General features: G+C 37.4%; 1 protein-coding gene across 1 annotated transcript in view; it reads left to right on the forward strand.

The window, feature by feature from the left end:
- Positions 1-25,995, forward strand: part of HCRTR2 (hypocretin receptor 2) — a 126,024-nt gene that overhangs the window by 73,527 nt on the left and 26,502 nt on the right. The window contains exons 3-4 of the mRNA XM_004386821.3: positions 6,520-6,763; positions 17,004-17,119. Coding sequence (XP_004386878.1) covers positions 6,520-6,763; positions 17,004-17,119 — 360 coding nt within the window. The remainder of the gene's footprint in view (positions 1-6,519; positions 6,764-17,003; positions 17,120-25,995) is intronic.

Below are 25,995 nucleotides of genomic sequence, written 5' to 3' on the forward strand. Positions count from 1 at the left end.
CTCTTCCAATTGTGCTGTTATTCTCACTTAAGATGAAGGCTTACAGAACAAAATAGTTTCTCATTTAACAGTTACTACAAATGTTGCCCTATGAGCTTTTTACTTTTTTTATCCTTAATTTCCTCATTGTAAAATAAAGAGCTTGAGCAAATTGATGATTGAGGTCTCACTCAGGCCAAATAATCACAGGCTATCTGTTTTTATAAGTGGTTTCATTTCATACTGAGGAATTAAGAGCTATATAGTCAAAGCAATGTAACAAACAGGCTTTATTGAAGGTTCTTAAGTCAAATATCAGGCTTGGAATCTATGTTCTGTCATTCACTGACTGTATGGCATTGGACCAAATACATAAACTCTTTGTGATTCATGTATTTAAAAGCGATAATAATTTTAATAATAGCTATCCCATAAGATTGTTTATATATTTTTCTTAGCTACTTTACGTAAATCATATGGCACAGAATCACCCTCTGCAAGACGATAATCTTATAAAAACATAGTAAGTTCTCAATAAACATCAGTTATCATCATCATCTTCACTATCATAATCAGATGTTTTATTGCTCAATATAGAAAGCAGTCTTTCTATAACTTAGCCTCCTACTAGAAATTGAAAATACTTTCAGAAAGTAATTTTCTGATTAATTTTCCAATAGCTCTAAGAGCTTTGAAGAAAAGACTCCCGAGCTAATGGCCCCAGCCACAGTACTCAAAGGGATGTACTGTGGAATTCTCCCCTCTGAGTTGAGGCAGAGAAGGAGAAGGTAGCCACTCTCTACTTGTCTTCCCATAAGCCATCCCCCTCAGTCCTTACTTCATCAATTCACCCGCATTGTGATCGTAAGATTTGCGAGAACTCAACATATGCTCCCAAAAACAAAAAGTGGGATGAGGCCAGAAATAGCACATTACTCGAAATTATATTGCATAGGCTCTTGCAACTGAGATATTACAAAGAGATCTTCAGCTCAGTAGTTCTTCAGTGACCTCTTAAAAAGGGAAATGATCATTTTTTTCAGGTCATGGTGACTCTGATATCATTGATAGAATAGTAAGTGGAAAAGGCCAGTAGAGTTATAAGCTTCATGCAAACATTAAGTTTAATTATAAGGTTAGTTTGATCTGCTGAAAACCGTGAATGAATTACAAACATGAACCATAGCAATTTTTTTTTGAAAGCGAGAAATAGCACATTGAACAAAAGAGAAAAATATCCTCATAGAACTAAAATCAATAAGAGACGGCTCTGATGGTTTTTGCATGGCGACATGGGGCAATCATAAATAGCAAAAAATGCTAATATTTCACTTATCTCTGTGGTACTTCTGGTAACCTTTTTATTTGTCTTGGTTCCAGTAATCTCGCAGGTGGGAATTTGGGGACCCTCGTAAGTTTCAGGATGACTCCATTTGCCCAGAATCTTCAAAGGGATGAGGACATTCATGCTCCCAGTGTAAAGCAGAAGATTTCCCAGCAGTGGTTAAGAGTTCAGATGCTACAGAAAGGTCGGCAGTTCGAATCCACCAGATACTCCTCGGAAACATTATAGGGCAGTTTGCAATGGGTTTGGTTTTTGGTTTTTCAGTGGGGCAAGTAGTGAAGGGGGGGAGCATCACGCTATGGCAGGTGTGGTCCTGTTCTAATGCACAGTGACACTTTCTTATACACTAGTTATTCCAGGGTTCTCCATGAGTGATAGAAGACAGACTGGAAGAAGCCTGTAAGCAGTATATGATGCAGGACATGGGTCACTCTTAAAGCATTGAGAGTGCTCTTTCACACAGCACGATTCACTGACAAGTTCTGCAGTCGAAGGAACATCCTTATCTGTCTGCTTCTTTATAAGCAGTGTCTAGTCTAGTCAACATCTCAGTTGATTCTCTTCTCCATGGGTCAAGGAGGAAACGACTGAGTAACCACAAGAGCTGAATCAGATGGAAAAGAACAGGTTCATTCATTACCTTACTCAACATTACCTCTTGACGGAAAGTTGTAAATGCACAGAGATTGGGGCACCGGTAAAACTAGTCCAGTGTATTCATATTATCTCAGTATGTATTGCCCCTTTTCCACAGAATGTTTGCAAATGGAAGAGAGAGGGTCAAGGAGCACTAAGCCCATCATTTAAATTTGAGTCAATTTTTTTCCCCATAGGTATGATGTTCTGTCTAAAACTGATGGTTTTTATTTCTGATATGATACTTATGTTCTACTGAATGTTTAAAAACATATTACATAATGCTCAGCCAGATTTTTAAGTCATTTGGTTACATTTAAGATTATTTGAACATTTACTAATTTGCTATGAATTGTATGTTCTTTTTCTTCTAAATACAGTGCAAAATAACCTTTATATTTATAGGTGATATACTGTAACACTTCAAAAAACTTGCAAAAATCTTAAAAGTCTCATCAATGTAATAAAGCTTAGCTCAATAATTAAAGCGACCCTTTTGTATCTTTAATAATTCTATAAATCCAAGACCATTAACATTTATTATGCTATTTGCTGAATGGTTATCGTATATTTCTTGGAAAAAATTATCATACATTTCAGTTCTTTTCCAACACTGATAGAGCAGTTGGCTACTTTTTCAGAGTGATTTTTTTTTTGCATAGAAACATAAAATGTGTCACTGCAGAAAAAAGCCCTGCATTGGAAATGGCAGGAAAAGAAGAACAAAAACAAGCTGAGATGTGGGTGGTGGGGTATAGCTGCTGGGTGGTGGGACAGGCTCACTCATTCTCTCAGTCACAATTTGCCCCCCTCCAAATTATTGGTGTCTGTCTCAGTCATCTAGTGCTGCTGTAACAGAAATACCACAAGTGGATGGCTTCAACAAAGAGAAATTTATTCCCTCACAGTCCAGCAAGCTACAAGTCCAAATTCAGGGCAACAGCTCCAGGGGAAGGTTTTCTCTCTCTGTTGGCTCTGGAGGAAGGTCCATGTCATCAGTCTTCCTTTGGTCTGGGAGCATCTCAGCACAGGAACCTCACGTCCAAAGGACGCGCTCTGCTCCCGGCACTGCTTTCTTGGTGGTATGAGGTTCCCCTGTGTCTCTGCTCACTTCTCTCTTTTAAATCTCAAAGGAGATTGGATTAAGACACTATCTAATCTTGTAAAGCTCACCAGTATAACCTCGTCACAGTGACAGAATTTACAACACATAAGGAGATCACATATAACCTTATCATAGTGATAGAGTTTACAACACGTAAGGAAATCACATCAGATTTACAAAATGGTACACAATCATACAATACTGAGAATCAAGACCCAGCCAAGCTGATAGATATTTTGGGGGGACACGATTCAATCCATGACAGTGTCTATCCTTTAAATCTTTGATTTAGCAGAATTTCCATTTCTACTTGTGATGGGTCTTTGAAGTCCTTTTGGGATACCTAAATGCCAGCATAAAAGAGACTTCTTCCCTACAAAAATAGAGTCTCCAAATGTGACCCTGTGTAGAGTGAGCCTGTTGTATGGGTGTTCAAGCACCTGAAGGCGGAAGAAATTTCACATCATTTCATTTCACTTTATTCACAGCATTCATAAAACACACTGGATTCATTTCTCAAATCATTTATTAACTGGCCAACTTGAGCTAATACCAGAATCAAAATGAAAAAGGCACCCAGAATATACTTCCAGGAGTAAAAAGCAGCAACAAAACTCTTGTTTAGAATTGCTCATGATAACATGCAATTTTTTATCACCTCCCCAAAATATTTTAAATTGGATGCAACTTGTAGCCTTCTGTGCCTAATATACCAGCAAATGTATTAGTTGAAACAGTGAATGTTAAATCAGTAATTGCAAAGGAGCCATTCAATGGTTTCCACTGTTAGATTAACCACACAAGTAGTATATTTTCCTGCTTTTCCATGAGACAGAGAGGCACTGCACCCTGGCTCACTGTTGGCACTGGATGTCAGTCATTCAAGTGAACTGATTTGAATTATTACTTGAATTATTACTACCTCAATAGTAGAAGAAAATACTAGAAATGATGTTCAAATTTGAACCACACCGCTTCTATCCCATTCACCCTGGATGATTAGAATTCATGAATAATAAACCACTAAGCATTGATGAACACTTCTGTACACTTCTACTTGCAGGGAAGGAATTGAGGCTGTGTGGGATGGGTTTGAGAAGGAGGCTTAAATACACTCTAAGGTAACACCAAGTCATTTCCAGGACACTTCAACCAACCTATACCACCATACCAGTTGCTGTCAAGTTGATTCCGACTCATGGCAACCCTATGTAGCGGAGTAGAACTGTGCCCCATAGGGTTTTCATGGCTGATTTTTCAGAAGTAGATTACCAGGTCTTTCTTCCAAGTGCATCTGGGTGGACTTAAACCACCAACCTTTCCATTAGTAGGCAAGTGCTTAACCATTTGTGCAACTCAGGGACTCATCAACCAACCTAAAACCAAAAACCAAATCCATTGCAGTGGAGTCAATTCCGACTCATAACCCCTACAAGACAGAGTAGAATTGTCCCACAGGGTTTCCAAGGAGTGGCTGGAGGATTTGAACTGCCTACCTTTTGATGAGTAGCCAAGCTCTTAACCACTTCGCCACCACGGCTCCAACTTAAAAATGAAATTAACCTTTAAGAATTCCGTATACTTAGGCCTTTCCTTGTAATTTCTAAGACTATTCTGCACTGAAAATCAGTCTGCTCTGGTTAAAATCCAGGACTCTAGGTTTGGGAATAGAAGGAAAAACTTATAGTGCAATTGTCATCATTGTCACCATACTCTATTATAGCAAACGCTTACATACTATCAACCCTCTGCCAGGCACTGTGCTAGGCATTTTACATCCCAACTAATTCTCCCTATAATTCCATGGTTGGATATTATTCGCATTCACATTTTACAAATGAAGAAACTGAAACAGAGCAGTTATGTGACTTACCCAAGATCACACATTTAGTGAGTGGTGAGATGGGATTCATGTCCAGGAAACCTGGTTCCGGAATAGACTATAACTACACTCTGCTGCCTCTCCCAGAGAGAATCAAGAGGATCAGAGCTGGAAAGAATCTTATTCTGTCAATTTCCTTATTTTACAGGAAAAACCACACTAAGCCTAAAGTTGTAAAGTGGGTGACCTAACATTGTGCAGAAAATAAGAAATAGGTCATCCTAAAGTCTACCCAGAGCCCTTTCTCCTGTGCTATGCTGATCCTTAAATCTCAGTCACTCATATGCACCTACAGTCACATAAAAATAATCAATGGCCCTCATGTAAGAAGCAGAGATACTCACCTTTGCCATATACTGTGGGATAAGAAACACTTAGGACACAAAAAAGAAGATGACCAGAAACCATCCATTTTCTTAGGTTAAGGCTGACCAATACTCATCGATTCAAAACATATTTATTAAGTATTTAATGGACATCAAACACGGTACCAGGAACTAGGGACACAACAGTGGGGGAAAAAAAAAAAAAAAAAAGAAGCAGCAGCCTCCCCTGCCACAGAACTTTGTTCTAATAGAGCCAGTCAATAAATAAGTAAATGCAACAAAATAATTATATCCTGTGTAAAATATTGAGAAGAAAATAAATAGGAATCTGCAATAATTAAAAAAATAATAATGGAAAAGAGAAAGGGTCACATCTGAAAAGCTGGAGTTGAAAGTGATATCTGAACCAATGATATCCCAGTAGAGTACATTAAGTATAATAACATAAACTGAATTATACTTCTAAAGTCCGTGGGTTTTGGCATGCTTGACGTATTTCTTTATTTTTTCCTTAAAGTTCCAAGAATCATTTATGACATTTTTTATTATGTAGAATTGTGGACTGGATGAACCTACATGATTTTTAGAGGCAACTTGTTCGTACTAGCAGTGAGCAAACTATGGTGAGGGGATCCATGGACAGAATTGTCAGTAATGGGGTCCCTGCTTTCCTTAGTGTGTCACATGTTGGAAATGAACGGATGCATAGACAGCCCTTGTTATTTGAAAATATGACATGAGGTACTTAGTATTTAAAAGGCTGGCTAAATGCAATTGCAGTTAAATTTCTATATGGTAATTAAAAACAGAAAAAAAATGTCATATTATTTGCTCTATAAGGAAGTGAAAGAGAGTTTTCTAGTTTAGTATAAACATATGTCTTTTTTTTTTTTTTTACCCATTTGAGGTTATACTCTCTTCTCTCAATGGAAAAGTTGCAAAACAAAATAATGACAGTAATTCTTTAAAGACTGCTGTTATGAATTAAAATGTCTGACATAAACACTACAGTGTTTTCATAGCATTTTTTATGTTTAATAAGAAACATATTTTTCTCCGAAAACATATCTAAAGTTAAATTATTGTCTTTTGGGCACGTTTTTAAAATAGAAAGCACTTGAATGGATTGCTTTTTGGCAATTTTGAATCTGGTTATCATTTGCGACTCTCTAAGATGGTAAAAATATTAAGAGTGATCCATTTAATACCTGGTGATTCTCTAGTACTGTGTTCTATTTTTGTCTAGACGGTGTCAGTCTCTGTGTCTGTCCTTACCCTGAGCTGCATAGCCTTGGATCGATGGTATGCAATCTGTCACCCTTTGATGTTTAAGAGCACAGCCAAGCGGGCCAGGAACAGCATTGTCATCATCTGGATTGTCTCCTGCATTATAATGATTCCTCAGGCCATTGTCATGGAGTGCAGCACCATGCTCCCCGGCTTAGCCAATAAAACCACTCTCTTTACAGTGTGTGATGAGCGCTGGGGTGGTAAGTATATTACGGCCTATAAGCTAACATTTATATCACAGCTGCAAACTGAAAATTAGATTAACATACACATTGTAAAGCTGGGCTTGTATTTTTTATTGGCCTTTGTTAATACAGTTTTGCAAAAATGTATAAACCAAGTTGAAACCCCAGACAATGTCATGGATTAACTCCATCTATCTGTCCTTTGGAAATGCCATGCACTATTTCTTAGTTTTAATATTTTTCAGATAGGGACTGAAAGGAGCCTATTCTACAACTCAGATTTGATTGCTAGTTTTTTTTTTTAAATTCTTTAAAACAAAAAGCGTTCAGTTATACAAATCCAAATATGCATTATGGAATAACTAGCATTTCAGAAGTTGGTTTAATTTGTGCTATCTCAAGTGTCAGGTTGCCTTGTTGTTGTTGTGTGCTTTCGAGTCAAATTCAATTCCTAACAACCCTATAGGACAGAGTAGAACTGCCCCATTGGGTTTCCTGGGCTGAAATCTTTATGGAAGCAGATTGCCAGGTCTTTTTCTCTCACAGAACTGTTGGTGGATTCAAACCACCATCAACCTTTTGGTTAGCAGTCAAGCATTTAACCATTTACACCACCAGGGTGTCTGTCAGTTTCTCTAATGAGGCTCAAATACTATTGGCTTTTTCATTTTAAATACCAGATCCTGCCCGGGAGCCTGACTGGAGGTGAGTATGTGGAGCTATGCTATTCTTGAATGAAATTATTTAAATTGCTTTATTTTTTCATGATATATTAAATTGATTAGCTCTACCACTGGGATCACAGCAACACATACTGTCGGGGCTTGTATGTTGTTGTGTTACTGGAAGCTATGTACTGGAATTCAAACACCAGCAGGGCCACCCATGGCCGACAGGTTTCAGCTGAGATTCCAGACTAAGACAGACTAGGAAAAAGGACCCGGCGGTCTACTTCTGAAAAGAATTAGCCAGTGAAAAACTTATGAATAGCAGTGGAACATTGTCTGATATATTGCTGAAAGATGAGAACTCCAGGCTGAAAGGCACTCGAAAGATGACTGGGGAAGAGCTGCCTCCTCAAAGTAGAGTCGACCTTATTGGCATGGATGGAGTCAAGCTTTCAGGACCTTCATTTGCTGATATGGCACGACTCAAAATGAGAAGAAAGAGCTTCAAACATCCATTAATAATTGGAACGTGGAATGTATGAAGTATGAATCTAGGAAAGTTGGAAATCATCAAAAATGAAATGGAACACATAAAACATTGATATCCTAGACATTAGTGTGCTGAAATGGACTGATATTGGCCATTTTGAATCAGACACTCATATGATCTACTCTGCCGGGAATGACATCTTGAAGAGAAATGACGTTGCATTCATTGTCAAAAAGAACATTTCAAGATCTATCCTGAAGTACAACACTGTCAGTGAAAGGATAATATCCATATGTCTACAAGGAAGACCGGTTAATACAACTATTATTCAAATTTATGCACCAACTACCAACGCCAAAGATGAAGAAACTGAAGATTTTTACCAACTTCTGCAGTCTGAAATTGACCGAACATGCAATCAGGGTGCATTGATAATTATTGGTGATTGGAATTCAAAAATTGGAAACAAACAAGAAGGACTGGTAGTTGGAAAACATGGCCTTGGTGATAGAAATGATGCCAGAGATCTCATGATGGAATTTTGCAAGACCAAAGAATTCTTCATTGTAAATACCTTTTTTCAGCAACATAAATGGATACTATATACGTGGACCTTGCCAGATGGAATACATAGGAATCAAATCGACTACATCTGTGGAAAGAGACGATGGAAAAGCTCAATATCATCTGTCAGAAAAGGCTAGGGGCCAACTGCCGAACAGACCACCAATTGCACATATGCAAGTTCAAGTTGAAACTGAAGAAAATTAGATCAAGTCCATGATAGCCAAAGTACAACCTGAGTATATCCCACCTGAATTTAGAGACCATCTCAAGAATAGATTTGATGCGTTGAACGCTAATGACCAAAGACCAGACGAGTTGTGGAATGACATCAAGGACATTATACATGAAGAAAACAAGAGGTCATTAAAAAGACAGGAAAGAAAGAAAAGACCAAAATGGATGTCAGAAAAGATTCTGAAACTTGCTCTTGAACGTCCAGTAGCTAAAGCGAAAAGAAGAAATGATGAAGTAAAAGAGCTGAACAGAAGATTTCAAAGGATGGCTTGAGAAGACAAAGTAAAGTATTATAATGATACGTGTAAAGACCTGGAGATAGAAAACCAAAAGGGAAGAACATGTTCAGCATTTCTCAAGCTGAAAGAACTAAAGAAAAAAATTCAAGCCTCAAGTTGCAATACTGAAGGATTCTATGGGGGAAAATATTAAACAACACAGGAAGCATCAAAAGAAGATGGAAGGAATACACAAAGTCACCATACCAAAAAGAATCGGCCGACTTTCAACCATTTCAGGACGTAGCATATGATCAGGACCCAATCATACTCAAGGAAGAGGTCCAAGCTGCACTGAAGGCACTGGTGAAAAACAAGCCTCTGGGAACTGACGGAATACGAATTGAGATGTTTCAACAAACAGATACAGCACTGGAAGTGCTCACTCGCCTATTCCAAGAATTTTGGAGGACAGCTACCTGGCCAACTGACTGGAAGAGATCCATATTTATGCCTATTCCCAAGAAAGGTGATCCAGCCTAATGTGGAAAATGTAGAACAATATCATTAATATCAGTAAAATTTTACTGAAAATTATTCAAAAGCAACTGCAGCAGTATATCAACAGGGAACTGCCAGAAATTCAAGCTGGATTCAGAAGAGGACATGGATCCAGGGATATCATTGCTGATGTCAGATGGATCCTGGCTGAAAGCAGAGAATACCAGAAAGATGTTTACTTGTATTTTATTGATTATGCAGAGGCATTTGACTGTGTGGATCATAACAAATTATGGATAACATTGCAAAGAATGGGAATTCCAGAACACTTAATTGTCCTCATGAGGAACCTATACATAGATCAAGAGGCAGTCCTTTGAACAGAAGGAGATACTGCGTGGTTGAAAGTAAAAAAGGTGTGCGTCAGGGTTGTATCCTTTCACCACACCTATTCAATCTGTATGCTGAGCAAATAATCTGAGAAACTGGACTATATGAAGAAGAACGGAGCATCAGGATTGGAGGAAGATTAATTAACAACCTGCAATATGCAGATGACACAACCTTGCTTGCTGAAAGTGAAGACGACTTGAAGCACTTATTGACAAAGATCAAAGACCACAGCCTTCAGTATAAATTACACCTCAGTATAAAGAAAACAAAAATCCTCACAACTGGACCAATAAGCAACATCATGATAAATGGAGAAAAGATTGAAGTTGTGAAGGGTTTCATTTTACTTGTATCCACATTCAACACTCATGGAAGCAGCAGTCAAGAAATCAAAAGACGCATTGCATTGGGCAACTCTGCCGCAAAAGACCTCTCTAAAGTGTTGAAAAGTAGAGATGTCACCTTGAAGACTAAGATGCGCCTGACCCAAGCCACGGTGTTTTTGATCTCCTCATGCGTGTGAAATCTGAACAACAAAAAAAGAAGACAGAAGAAGAATTGACACCTTTTAATTGTGGTATTGGAAAAGAATACTGAATATACCATGGACTGCCAAGAGAACGAGCAAATCTGTCTTGGAAGAGGTACGACAAGAATTCTTCTTAGAAGCAAGGATGGCAAGACTATGTCTCACATACTTTACACATGTTATTAGGAGGGATCAGTCCCTGGAAGACATCATGCTTGGTAAAGTTGAGGATCAGCAAAAAAGAGGAAGACCCTCAATGAGATGGATTGACACAGTGGCTGCGACAATGGGCTTAAACATAAAAAAGATTGTAAGGATGGTGCAGGACAGTGCATTGTTTCGTTCTGTTGTACACAGGATAGCTATGAATCGGAATGGACTCAACAGCACCTAACAACAACAACAACAACCACTGGGATGTCCCTGGGAGGTGTAAACAGTTAATACACTTGGCTGCTAACAAAAAGCTTGGAAGTTTGAGTCCACCCAGAGGCACATAGGAAGAAAGTCCTGGCAATCTACTCCCAAAATATTAGCCATTAAAAACCCTGTGAAGCACAGTTCTGCTCTGACACACATGGGATCACCACGAGTCAGAATCGACTGGATGGCAGTTTTTTGTTTGTTTTGTTTTTTAACCGCTGGGATAATTACTATCTGATTTAAGAATTATTTTAGTTATGAATCTTTTCAGGTTTCCCATCCTGATAAGTATGCTATTGAAATTTAAAGAAGCAGAAGTTTGGAGGCCTTATGCTCCTTTGGTTCATGACTCTCAGTAGGGTCACTGAGGTTCTTCTGTAAGTAATGCCTGGTGATGGCCGAGATCTGGACACACCAAAGAGTGGGCAGAAAAATAAAATAGCCACCCTGCATTTTTGCATAAAATGCACTAGTTACAAAATTATCACATGAAATCATAGGAAGTAGAATCTGGTCTCTTCAAGAAAAAGAATCTGATCTCTTCTAACTATGTAACAATGGCTATATTTAGGGAATTTGAACATTAGGAAAGCATTTACTTTTATTAGAAAGATGATCATTTATGTTTATTATAAAGATAAATTATAAAAGTAGAGTACTCCAGGGATTGATTGTAGATCTGATATTTTCCAGTATTTGAATCTTTGAATTTATGGTAATTCCTACAAGTAACTTGCACTGGAACACTGAAAAGAGAAAAAGTCAGGATCTGAAAAATTTGGTGCTATGTGCTTTTACTGCAGCAACTTAAAATCTAAAATACATTGGGATTATTTCATATATTTTTGAAAGATCTACAATAACTGAACATTTATAATTTACTACTATCTCAAGCACTAAATATCCCTCTTTCATTGAAATTCCACTTTCCTTTCTAACATTGTGATTCTTTTGCTGTATTTTTCTTTGGATCATTAGATTTTCACAATTTTCTCCACAAACAGTGCAGACCAAAATAAAATGAATGGAAAGTTCCAGAATGGTAGGGGTATTTCTTAAGTATCTTAATTTCCGTTTATTTGATATTGTAAACAACATCTTGAGTATTTAGAATATGCCAGGCTTTGTGCCAACCTAGAGGGAAATAGACTCTGACTGAGGAAACACATTCTATAGAGTGAGGCTGAAAGGCAAATAAACAAACGTTTATAGTGTGATTAGTATTCAAAATGCTAGGAACACAAATGAGAGAATAAAACTCAATTCTGGCCATTTCAGCAAAAGTTTACAGAGTAGTTGCTAAGATTTCAGCAAAGCATTCAGGAGTGAGCAGGAGTGCTCCAGGTGGGTAAAGAGAATGAGGTGTCCCAGGAAGGAAGAAAACCCACACAATGGTACCATATCTTGAAAAAGAATGGAAAAGCTCCAGACTTGTAGTTGCTGGTATGTAAGTTCAGGCAGTCTAAGGAACTGAGTTTAGAAATGTGGGCTGGGGACAGATGGCGAAGTCTCTCATGCAATTCCTTTACAATGGGTTATATTTGGAAAAGAGCCTAAAGGTTTCTTGTTTGCACTCATTTACTTCCTTCATGAGGAAGCTGAGGACTGAAAAACCAAAAACTCACTGTCGTCTAGTTGATTCCAACTCATGGTAACCCTCTACGACAGAGCAGAACCATCCCATAGGGTTTCCAAGGCTGTAAATCTTGACAGAAGCAGGCTGTCACATCTTTCTCCCATGGAGCAGCTGGTGGGTTGAAACTGCTGACCTTTTAGTTAGCAGCTGAGCACTTTAATCACTGTGCGACCAGGAGAGACTAAATTATTTGCTCAATATTATAAAGCAACAAGTGCATTTAAATCTATAGCTTCTGACTCAAAGAATTGGGATTCTTTAAGTTCATGTTGATGGTGATTAGATAAAATACCCACCTATCTTTCAACTAGGAGCCCTGGTGGCATAGTGGTTAACTGCTCTGCTGCTAAACAAAAGGTTGGCAGTTCGAATCCACCGGCTGCTCCTTGGAAACCCTATGGGACCGTTCTACTCTGTCCTGTAGGTTAGCTATAGTCGGAATAGACTCCATGGCAATGGAATTCTTTTTTTTTGTCAACTGATGACAAAATCAGTAGCATTTTCTCTAAAGTATTTTGGCAATTTATTTCACTTACAACTTTGTAGGATGCTTTTATAAACTTTTTTTTTGGGGGGGCATTGCCCTGAATGATTAAGGAGTATTGATCCCCATTAACAAAAAGATTACAAAGCTATGGAATCCTGTCAGTTTTTCTGATGACGTAAATAGCCATTTATATATATTTTTTAATTACCTTTGGGCAATAAATGTATAAACTAATTTTTACTTCTAGTATTTTATTATCTAGGTCTAGCATGGATATATTCCTAAAGTAAGCAATTACTGTTGAATACCTAAAATCTAAACTCAGTCTCCAGAAGTCATTCAGAAAAATCTATTTGAAAGTGATTTTATAGTAGCTCATAATTACTTTAAATGCTTATAAAGGCTAGAATTAAAGCAGTATTGAATTGAGTTGATCATCCACAAAATCAAACATAGTAAAAGCTATAAAATTTGCTTTTCAAATATTAAATGGAATTGTTAATGTCTTAATATTTTCAATAAGAATACAAAACAGCTCAAAGCAAGTTATCATTTTGCTCATTAGACATTTAGTTTCCTACATAGCATGAGCCATATTAATGTAGATTATTTGTAAGTACATGTTCAACATAAAATGTTAAAACTTGGGCATATGTATGATAGCCACAAACTAAAAACACCATGGGAAATTATATTTTATAGTGTCAGCTCTCTAAAATTTAAGCATCCTTAAACGTCAAATACTGTTTGGCTCAATCTTTAAAATTTTGTTGTGGATTATCTTCTACTTGAGGTTAATTCATGACCTGTATTTTTCACCTTAATCCTAAATTAAAGTAATAAAGTAGCTATGAAAGTAAAATATTCTATCATAATTGTTCTACAGTCAGAAAGCAAAGTGGCCAGTTGGTCCACATCTATCAAATCAGAGATGGGAAAATCCTGCATATGCTGTCCCACACATGGTAGAAAATGACCGAGAGCTCTGTTTTACTGAAAGTATTACCAAAAATATGTAACAGTTTATAGATAAATTATTTCTGCAACTCATTGTATTCATTGTTGCCTATGTCTTCTTCAGAATAAGGATCATAAACCATAACTTTTGACAGATACAACAGACACTCAAGAACATGTAAAATGTCTTGATATTATTTTAAGGATCTTTAGAAATATGCTTTTGTATATGTTCATCATTTCCTTCAGTTATATCAATCTACACTTCTAAAATTTTTAAAGTGCTCAAGAATAATATCCACACTCTGTTGATTACTTGGTTTGTAAATGCATATTCCACGGGAACAGATAATATTTGAAGGAAACTAACTCTCTTTTTCACACTCATTAATCAAAGATATAACTGTCTCACTATTAATTCATCCAAGCTGTTTAATGAGCATGTACTGTTTGTAGAACATTGTGCTGGGCAGTGGGAATTTATGATCCCTCTCCTCTTGGATCTTACTGCCAAAAACGTTCTTTGGTGGTCTGAAAAAATAAAAAATAATAATGGAGGCTTTCTTTCCAGTTAAAGTAATTATGGCATCTGGCCTATTCTGAGGTTTTGAAAGTATATAAACAAGTGTGATGTGTATTAGTAAGAATGTAACAAAAACATTTATTAGGAAGAAGATAATAAAACATACTAAAGACTCAGGTAAACTTTAATGAACTCATAAACTTTGAAAAGACAGGACAAACTGAGTATTTGGAAAAATATTTTTAATCTGTCGATTCAATCCCCAATCAGTGTAGTATAAAGGTGAAAATGTTTGTAGTATTTTAAATAATTAGATTAATATGTTGACTGAATAATGAACCTGAACCCATCTGAGGAAAATTAATTTATGCCTGCTTAATATATAGCATTACTCTCAAATCTCTGATTTCAAAGACTAAAAAAGATCCATATTTGCTCCTTATTTGTTAGGTTGGTATATATACAAGACTTTATTTGGATTATATGTGTTCATCAGTTGGGTAGAGACATAGATATTTAATAGTTGTCAATCTTTAAAATACTGCTTCCTAAATTAAATAATTTAAGTAGAATAAATTTCATATAGCTACATTCTAAAACCAAACCCATTGCCGTTAGTTGATTCCAACTCATAGAGAACATATAGGACAGAGTAGAACTGCCCCATAAGGTTTCCGAGGCTGTAAATCTTTATGGGAGCAGACTGTCACATCTTTTTCCCACAGACCAGTTAGTGGGTTTGAACCACTGACCCTTTGGTTAGCAGCTGAGCGCTTAACCATTGTGCCACCAGAGCTACATTCTAGATTACATACAAATGTCTTAAAATATATTGAATATGTTGTTTATCAATTACAAAGAATCTTCAAAGATAGTTTCACCACATAAAATTTAAAATTTTGTGGCATAGTATCGATTAGCTTAGACTCTAACCATGAAATAAGAAATTGAAGACTATCATGTTTCCCCAATTATCTATAATAATCTCTTTATTTAAACAATCTATCCTAGCCTGCAAGTATAATTTTGCTTGATTGACTTTTTTCTGTGTGGTTGTTCATTACTGTAATATCTATTTACTAGTCAATTACATATTTTTCCATATATTTATAAATACACCAACCACAGCTTGAGCTTTCTCTCACATCTACGTAAAACTCCTAACTGTTACCACATCCATAGCTGCAGCTACAAAAAAAAAAAAAAGAAAAAAAAAATTAGTTACCTATCAAATCTACCTTCCTCCACTCACTCATGTTAGTTTGGTGCCGACATCAGGGCTTCACAGATATCTAAGCTTCAAAGGTATATTTTTATGTGGGAAGCTCATGTGACATCTTCAAAACAAATAAAAGTTCAGAGCGACTCAGGTGCCTGGGAAGTGCTGAGGTCACCTTCCAATTCCTTTGAAACTGACTCACCAAATGCTTCTCAGTCTGTAGCACTTCAAAGGGAAAGGCTGGTTTGTTATGTCTCCAGTGTGGCTGCTTGGATCCCATCGCTTTTTATGTAACTGGCCTGTTTTACATGATAAAGTTGAAAGGAAGTTAGAGACTGATGAACTAGGTGAATACCTCCTTAGCAAGAGAGAGGCTAAAATTGACGCCTTAGATTGGTGTCTTAGACCTCCTAACAACAATTGTTCCCTGCTGTCCTCTCTAAAGACTATAGTGTCTACCCAAGAGAAGAGGAAGGCAGAATTATAGAAGGAAGAATAAAGTCAGCAAACTCTGGAGACAGACTATGGAATTAAGACTGTGGAAGATACTAAACTCATGTTGTTGCTGTGTGCCACTGAGTCAATTAAACCCATAGATACGTTTAAAATATATTCGTTAAGAATTAAATGTTCAAATTCTCATGGACTCTAGACTTTCTGGAGCCATGGAGGCTGGATGAACCTCTGAAATTATTGTCCTGAGATAATCTTTAAACTTTAAACCAAAAATATCCCCTAAAGTCTTCTTAAAACCAAACAATGGTTTAACTTAACTGGTAAAAAATGTCTGCCTGAGCATTATGCTCTATTAAGAACTATTTATATGGGATAGCAGTGACAACAGAGACTGAAAAGATTAGATAGGAACCTTAGGGGGTAGTGAGTTTATATTAATGGGGGAGGAATAATTCATAAAAGGAGAGTGAGAATGGTTGCACGACACCAAGAATGTAATCAATGTCACTAAATTGTGCATGTAGAAAGTGCTGAATTGCTGTATGTTTTGCTGTGTGTATTCTCAACAGCAACAGCAAAGTAAACGGAATTTTTTAAAAAGAATTTAATGAATAAGTTTTCAAAAGGTATTATCTATTATTACGGTCATTGCCATAATTTTTATTGGTTAAGCCCAATTCTAAATTGCCTTTACCACAAATTTGATCACATAATTGGGCCTTCATGTTTCTACATGTCTTTCCTTAACTAATGAAAAGAATAAAATGCATGGGAGTGATAGCATTATCCCTCGATAACAATATAGAGCCACCCTTGCCAGTGATATCAAAGTCAAATAAGGTATATGATTTTTAGAACTGATATATACTTTCAGCAAAAGACACACTGGGAGATATATCTTTAAAACAAAAATCTGTGAATTATAAGATTTTATTTCTTTGCCTTTCATTCCAGGTGAAATTTACCCCAAGATGTACCACATCTGTTTCTTTCTGGTGACATACATGGCACCACTGTGTCTTATGGTTTTGGCCTATCTGCAAATATTTCGTAAACTGTGGTGCCGACAGGTATGTAATTTCAAATAATGTGTTTATGTTTGCTTTAGTATGAGCTTAAAAACAAAATTTAGAAACATAACATGCCTAGCAAAGGAATGTATATTCTTCTAGTGTAAATGAAGCACAGTCATGGAAATATGTTTAGGCTTTCATTTAGAGCAATATTTAGGGAATGTAGTTTATGAACTGCCTTAGTGACTTTAAATTTTAAAGCACAGTTTAACTTCTGTGATTAGTTGCCTTTATTTTTATCTAGAAGTAATATTATTGATTTTACTTTTTATGAGAAATAGCAAATAAAAATTCCCTCAAAGCATCCCAGGACTATTAAGTCTAAAACATTGTATTTTTGATAAGATTTATTTAATACCTTCTTATCATATGGCCTACATATTCAAGTTCAAAGTCCTTATTTTTTAGAATAGTAGAAGAATCAGGCAGAATTTAGAATTTTAGAAACTTTATAATGCTGATTTGGAGGACTTGCAATTTGTTAGATAATTCTGCTATGCCAGTGAATGTTTGCATTCATTCACTCAGTTATTCAGTCTTCAAACATTTATCATGTACCTTTTGGATGCATGTCTGATAAAAAAAAAAAAACCTAAATGCTCCAGTCTACACCATCGATGAAGTCAGTCCAGAGAAGGGACACAATCAGATACAAAACGAAAATCAGCTTAATATATATGAGCTCAGCGGCCAGGGGAAGGCAAAGTAGAGGGGAATCTAATCAAGGGCAGGTAACATTTAAGCTGAACGTTGATAATTTGAAGGACTTCACCAACAGACACACTTAGTGGTTATTTTATAAAGACATACACCAAGGACATGCTCAGCCTCTTCTATTTATAAATTGTTTTTAAGATGTTATTCTTTGGAAGGTATTTTATAAATGCAATTTTCTAGCTAGCTCCCTTTTTAAGGTTTGGAAGAATACAGTATACTATATGTATTGATCAGCTTTAACCAGGTTATTCTGTGATAACAAACAACCCTCATACTCAGTGGATTATAACAACAAGAGCTTATTTCCCACTTTTATTACATGTTGGTGGATGTGGTTTGGCTGCTACAGCTCTTCTCCATTTGTCTTCTCATTCTGGGACCCAGGCTGATGGAGCAACCCCCGTCAGGGACTTATTATTTTTGTGGCAGAGAAGAGAGCAAGAGATCTGGGAAACATGCAATGGCTCCTAAAGATTCTAGTTGGAAATGGCATACATCATTTCTACTCAAACTTCCTTGGCCAAAGCAAGTGCCAATCTTGCCAAAAAAGCAGAGAAGTAGTCTCCTCCTACAGAAAGGCACTGCGCATAATATAGCAATGGGTCAAAATGTTTAGTCCTGTTATAGGGGACAAAACTGTCTATTGTGGTCCACAATCTCGGTCACAAATATTCACTTGCCTTCTTCATGCAAGGTACTCCCCCCTCTCCAGCGAATACTACTGCTATAAAACCCATTGCTGTAGAGTCAGACTCAACCCTCTACTGACACGATAGCGACACTACAGGACAGAGTAGAGCTGCCCCATAGCGTTTACAAGGCTGTAATCTTTACAGAAACAGACTGCCATATCTTTCTCCCATGGAGCAGCTGGGAGTTCAAACTGCCAACCTTTTGGTTAGCAGACGAGTGCTTAACCCCTTGTGCCACCAGGGCCTCTTACAACTCCCATTATCCCATGCAATCCTATCATCAGACCCAAAGTCAAGGATCTCATGATAATCCCTACATTCACATCTGGATGTGGCTTTCTTTGATCAGATAGCTATTAACTAAAAAGACCAGTTATCTCTCCATCCCCACCACCTCCACAAACATAAAAAAACATCTAGCATACAACGATGGAACAAGATCCATGATAAGCACTTCAATTTTTAAAGGAAAAGAATGGGAAATATTTTAAAATCACTTGTTAGTTGCTCTCAAGCTGATTCCGCCTCATGGTGAAGATCGCATTTGTACCCCATAGGGTTTTGAAGGCTGTGACCTTTCGGAAGCAGAGCGCCAGGCCTGTCTTCAAGGTGCCTCTGGGTGGGTTTGAACTGCCAACATTTCAGCGAATAGTCTAGCACTTAAGTGTTTATACTACCCAGAGATTCCTTTAAAATCACTAATTCATATCAGTTTTAAAATTCCACCGGACTGACCTTGAAAGGATGCTCTACCATTGGGATAATAAATGAACCTCCTCTTCTGCTTTCTAGAGGAGCCCAGGTGGCACAGTGGTTAAAGCACTCAGCTGCTAACCAAAATGTGGGTGGTTTGAACTTACCAGCAGCTCCAAGGGAGAAAGATGTGGCAGTCTGCATCTTTAAGAATTACAACCTTGAAAACCCTATAGGACTGTTCTACTCTGTCCTAGAGGGTTGCTGTGTGTCAGAATCGACTCCAAGCCAACGGGTTTTTTACTCTGCTTTCTGGAAGTAGCTTCCCAATCCATTGTTCTATTGAGTCCACTCACTAGTAGGCCCTTCCTTTTCTATCATCCTTTTTGGTCATATCTGATGAGCAAATTGAATCAGAATCCACTCAAGGCACACAACAACAGATTGAAAAATACGCCCTCATGGAGTTTAAGTGGGCTTCTCAATCTGCTTTGTGCTCTTAGAGAGTTGGTTGACCCAAAAACCCATATGGTTTCCAAGGAGCAGCTGGTGGATTTGAACTGTCAACCATTTGGTTAGCAACCTGAGCTCTTAACCACTGCACCACTAGGGCTCAGAGAGTTGGTAGACCAGAGGTATTTTACATCTAGAGCACTCAGTCTTTTTAAATAATTTTTTTTATTTGAAGTGATCATTTATTTCAGAAAAGGAAGAAAAGGGATAGAGTTTTTATTGTCTAAGCTACTGTTCCCTTACCCTCTGTTTCACCCAACTGCAGTCAAGAAGCTGGCCAGCCAAATTCACTTGATATCAGATTTCTAGGTTATTTCTAGGATTCTTAACCAAAAAACTATTCACATTCTTCAAAGGGGGGAAAAAATACAAGGGCATAATACCTGGAGGATTATCAGGCGAATGAGCCCATTAGAGAACATCACCCTGCCCTCAAAGTCTGCACAATATTCAATAATCAATATATACAATTATTGCCAAGGAGTAATCTTCCATGAGCGCATAGCTGACCATCAAATGCCCATCTTGCTGGTGGGGAAAATAAAAGCAAGCAAAAGAGACAGGCTTGCAAACGTGTTCTCTGGAAGTGAGGATTGGGATTCCTCACCTTTAGAACTGTCACCAGCACCCCAATCTATCTCTCTGTGGCTCTTCTCACTCAGCTGCTAAGAGTAAGCTCAGTTCAAGACTCAGTATCAGCCAACTTATGTGGCTTCCTATAAATATGTATGGTCTTGACTTTCTCCTCATCTTATCCCTCCTCTACCTCAATCAACTGAATCTACCTGAATTAGTAGTAAAATTCCTGAAAGGACTCTCAGAATGTTCATGAAACTTAAAGCTATATCGGCAGTGTACTTTCCTACTGTCTTCCACACCAGTGTACACATCTCATGGCATATCAGGAATTCTTTTCCCATCATTTCTGCTAGGTGGTAGAAAATGTAATGAGCACTTCCTTGGCATTCTCTACACCAAAGACTTACTCTAAGGCAAGCAAGGCAATTCAAGGAAAGGAATATACACTTACAGCTTTTAGATCATTTACATTAATACAACCTAGAGGGTTTGTTGTTATGAATTACTCAATTTGTGAAGAATTGCATTCCTGGCACATTTTCTTGATGTAATCAAACCATAGTTCAAACTCCCCTGGGAACACTGTTCATCATTTTTATCTAGTAATTGTGCCAACCACAAGTCATATTGTCTTACCCCACTGTCAATCCAGGATACAGAATCAGCCACCAGCCTTCAGTGCTTGCTTCAGTTTCCAAATCAATCATGACATCTTGGAGGTGGACTTAACAGTTTTCTCTCAAGGATTTATCTGATGTTCTTAAAATGAACAAACAACAGCAAACAAGCAAACAAGCAAACTCAGTGACATTGATTCCATTCTTCAAGTTGTACAATCATTCTCATCCTCTTTTTCTGAGTTGTTCCTCCCCCATCAGCCCCTAAGTTTCCTATCTAACCTTTTGAGTTGATGTTGTCAATTTGATCCCGTATGGGTAGTTCTTAGAGCATAATTCTCAAGGCACACATTTTTTACTAGTTAAGCTAAACTGTTATTTGGTTTTAAGAAGACTTCAGGTTTAAGGTGTAAAGATTTTTGGTTTAGGGTTTAAAGATTATCTCAGGGCAATAGTTTCAGCAGTTCATCCAGAAAGTTTAGCATCCACAGGAATTTGAAATTCTGTCTGTATTTTCCCCCTTTTGATCAGGATTTTACTATAGAATCCTTGAGCAAAATGTTCAGTAATGGTAGCTGGGCACTTCTGGTCTCTTGGCAAAGGTTGCAGTTGTTCATGGAGGCAATTAGCCACACATTCCATATGCTCCCCCTATTCCTGCCTCTCCTTCTTCCTCTGTTGCTACAGGTGAAGAGAAACCAATTGACATGCTTTGGATGGCTACTTGCAAGCTCTTAAGTTCCCAGGCACTACAAAATGAGCTAGGGGTAGAACAGAAGCACTAAACACATTATTAGGCCAATTAACTGGAATGCCCCACAAAACCATGACCCTAAACCTCCAAACCAAGGAACCAAATCCCATAAGATGTTTGGTTGTACATAAGCAACCTCAGCAGCTGCTTTTTTTTTTTTTTTTTTGTAAATATATCACGCACTTTTGCTAATTTTTACAGGTGCACAACTTTTTTTTTAAATTTTTTTACATTTTCTTTTTTTTATTGTTGTGCTTTAAGTGAAAGTTTCCAATTCAAATAGTCTCTCATACAAAAATTTATACATACTTTGTTTTGTGACCCTACTTGCTCTCCCTGTACTGTGACAGTACACTCTTCCTTTCCACCCCGGACTTCCCGTGTCCATTCAACCAGGTCCTGACTCTCTCTGCCTTCTCATCTCTCCTCCAGATGAGAGATGTTCATTTAATCTCATGTATCTACTTGCGCTAAGAAGCACACTGTTCACAAGTATCATTTTATGTCCCATAGTCCAGTCTAATCTTCATCTGAAGAGTTGGCCGCGGGAATGGTTTTAGTTTTGGGCTAACAGAGAGCCCGGGGGCCACGTCTTCCAGGGTCCCTCCAGTCTCAGTTAAACCATTAAGTCTGGTCTTTTTACTACAATTTGAGTTCTGCACCCCACTTTTCTCCTGCTCCATCAGGGACTCTCTGTTGAGTTCCCTGTCAGGGTAGTCATTGTGGCAACCGGGCACCGTCTAGTTCTTCTGGTCTCAGGCTGATGAAATCTCTGGTTTATGTGGCCCTTTCTGTCTCTTGGGCTAATACTTTCCTTGTGCCCATGGTGTTCTTCATTCTCGTTTATTCCAGGTGGGTTGGGAACAATTGATGCATCTTAGATGGCCCCTCGCCAGCTTTTAAGACTCCAGATGCCACTCACCAAAGTGGGATGCAAAACATTTTCTTGAAAAACTTTGTTATGCCAATTGACCTAGATGTCCCCTGAAAGCATAATCCCCAGACCCCCACCCCTGCTACTGTGTCCCTGGATGTGTTTGGTTGTATTCAGGAAATTTCTTAGCTTTGGTTTAGTCCAGTTGTGCTGACTTCCCCTGTAGTGTGTGCTATCCTTCCCTTCACCTAAGAAAATTCTTGTCTAATTTCTAGTTAGTGAATACCCGTCTGCCTCCTCCCCACCCTCGTAAGCATCAAAGAATGTTGTCTTCTGTATTTAAACCTTTTCTTGGGTTTTTATAATAGTGGTCTTATAGAATATTTGTCCTTTTGTGACTGACTAAGTTCACTGAGCATAATACCTTCCAGATTCCTCCATGTTATATTTCACAGATTCATTGTTCTTTATTGTTGCATAGTATTCCATTGTGTGAATATACCATAATTTGTTTATCCATTCATCCATTGATGGGCACCTAGGTTGTTTCCATCTTTTAGCTATTGTGAACAATGCTGCAATGAACATGGGTGTGCACGTATCTTTCGTGTGTTGGCTCTTAATTCTCTAGGATATATTCCAAAGAGCAGGATTGCTGGATCATATGGTACTTCTATTTCTAGCTTCTTAAGGAAGAACGAAATCGATTTCCATAGTGGTTGTAACATTTTACAATCCCACGAGCAGTGTATAAGTGTTCCAGTCTCTCCACAACCTCTCTGGCATTTATTGTTTTGTATTTTCTGGATTAATGCTAGCCTTGTTGGGGTGAGATGATATCTCATTGTAGTTTTGATCTTCATTTCTCTAATGGCTGATGATCGTGAGCATTTCTTCATGTGTCTGTTAGCCAGCTGAATATCTTCTTTGGCAAAGTGCCTGTTCATATCCTTTGCCCATTTTTTAATTGGGTTGTTTGTCCTTTTGTTGTTGAGGTTTTGCAGTATCTTATAGATTTTAGAGATTAGATGCTGATAGGATTTGTCGTAGCCAAAAATTTTTTCCTAGTCTGTAGGTAGTTTTTTTACTCTTTTGGTGAAGTCTTTTGATGACCATAAGTGTTTGATTTTTAGGAGCTCCCAATTATCTAGTTTCTCTTCTGGTGGTTGTGCATTGTTACTTATGGTTCATATTCTGTTTATGCCAGGTATTAGGACTCCTACTGTTGTCCCTATTTTTTCTTCCATGATCCTAATCGTTTTTGATTTTATATTTAAGTTTTTGATCCATTTTGAGTTTGTTTTTGTGCATGGTGTGAGGCATAGTTCTTGTTTCAGTTTTTTGCAGATGGATATCCAATTATGCCAGTACCATTTGTTAAAGAGACTGCTTTTCCCCAGTCAATGGATTTGGGCCTTTGTCAAATATCAGCTGCTCATAGGTGGAAGAATTTATGTCTGGATTCTCAATTCTGTTCCATTGGTTTATGTATCTGTTGTACCAGTACCAGGCTGTTTTGACTACCATGGTCGTATAATAGTTTCTAAAATCAGGTAGTGTGAGGCCTCCCACTTTGTTCTTCTTCTTCAGTAATGCTTTACTTATCCAGGGCCTCTTCCCTTTCCATATGAAGTTGGTGATTTGTTTCTCCATCTTATTAAAAAATATCGTTGGAATTTGAATCAGGATTGCATTGTATCAGTAGATCACTTTGGGTAGAATTGATATTTTCACAATGTCGAGTCTTCCTATCCATGAGCAAGGTTGTTTTTCCAATTATGCAGGTCTCTTTCAAGGTATTGTTTTCCACTTATGCAGATCTGTTTTGGTTTCTTGCAGTAGTGTCTTGTAGTCTTCACTGTATAGGTCTTTTACATCTCTGGTTAGATTTATTCCTAAGTATTTTATCTTCTTTGGGGCTGTTGTAAATGGTATTGATTTGGTGATTGCCTCTGAAGTTCTCTTTGTTGTTGTAGAGGAATCCAACTGATTTTTGTATGTTTATCTTGTATCCTGAAACTTTGCTGAAATCTTCTATTACTTCCAGTAGTTTTTTTGTGGATTCTTTGGGGTTTTCTGTGTATAAGATCATATCATCTGTAAACAGAGATAAGTTGACTTCTTCCCTACCAATTTGGATGCTCTTTATTTCTTTTTCTAGCCTAATTGCTCTGGCCAGGACCTCCAGCACAATGTTGAATAAGAGTGGTGATAAAGGGCATCCTTGTTCTCAAGGGGAATCCTTTGAAAGTCTCTCCATTTAGAATGATGTTGGCTGTTGGCTTTGTATATATGCTCTTAATTATGTTGAGGAATTTCCCTTTATTCCTATTCTGCTGAGAGTTTTTATCATGAAAGCGTGTTGGACTTTGTCAAATGCCTTTTCTGCATCAATTGTCTTTTGTTATATTTATGTGATGGATGACATTGACTTTTTTTCTAATGTTGAACCATACCTGCATAACTGGTATAAATCCCATTTGATCATGGTGAATTATTTTTTGGATATGTTGTTAAATTCTATTGGCTAGAATTTTGTTGATGATTTTTGCGTCAATATTTATGAGGGATATCAGTCTGTAATTTTCTTTTTTTGTTGTGTCTTTACCTGGTTTTGGTATCAGGGTTATGCTGGTCTCATAGAATGAGTTTGGTAGTATTCCATCCTTTTCTATGCTCTGAAATACCTTTAGGAGTGGTGGTGTTAACTCTTCTCTGAAAGTTTGGTAGAATTCACCAGTGAAACCGTCCAGGCCAGCGCTTTTTTTTGTTTGGAGTTTTTTAATAACCTTTTCAATCTCTTCTTTTGTTATAGGTTTATTTAGTTGTTCTATCTCTGATTGTGTTAGTTTAGGTAGTGAGTTTCTAGAAATTTGTCCATTTCCTCTAGGTTTTCAAATTTGTTAGAGTACGATTTATCATAGTATTCTGTTATGATTCTCTTAATTTCAGTTTAGTCTGTTGTGATGTCACCTATCTCTTTTCTTATATGGGTTATTTGCTTCCTCTCCTGTTTTTCTTTTGTCACCTTGGCCAATGGTTTATCGATTTTGTTGATCTTTTCAAAGAACCAGCTTTTGGTCTTGATAACTCTTTCAATTGTTTTCCTATTCTCTGTTTCCTTTCATTCTGCTCTAATTCTTATTATTTCCTTTCTTTTCGTGCCTGAGAGTTTCTTTTGCTGCTGTCTTTCTACTTGTTCCAGTTGTTGGGTTGATGTTTTGATTTTGGCCCTTTCTTCTTTTTGGATGTGTGCATTTATTGCTATACACTGACCTCTGAGCACTGCTTTCTCCGTGTCCCAAAGGTTCTGGTAGGATGTGTTTTCATTCTCATTTGAGTCTATGAATTTCTGTATTCCATCCTTAACGTCTTCTATAACCCAGTAGTTTTTGAGCAAGGTGTTGTTCAGTTTCCATGTGTTTTTTTTTTTT

The sequence above is a fragment of the Trichechus manatus genome, unplaced genomic scaffold (genome assembly GCF_000243295.1).
Source record: "Trichechus manatus latirostris isolate Lorelei unplaced genomic scaffold, TriManLat1.0 scaffold00172, whole genome shotgun sequence".
In the NCBI taxonomy this organism is placed as follows: Eukaryota; Metazoa; Chordata; class Mammalia; order Sirenia; family Trichechidae; genus Trichechus; species Trichechus manatus.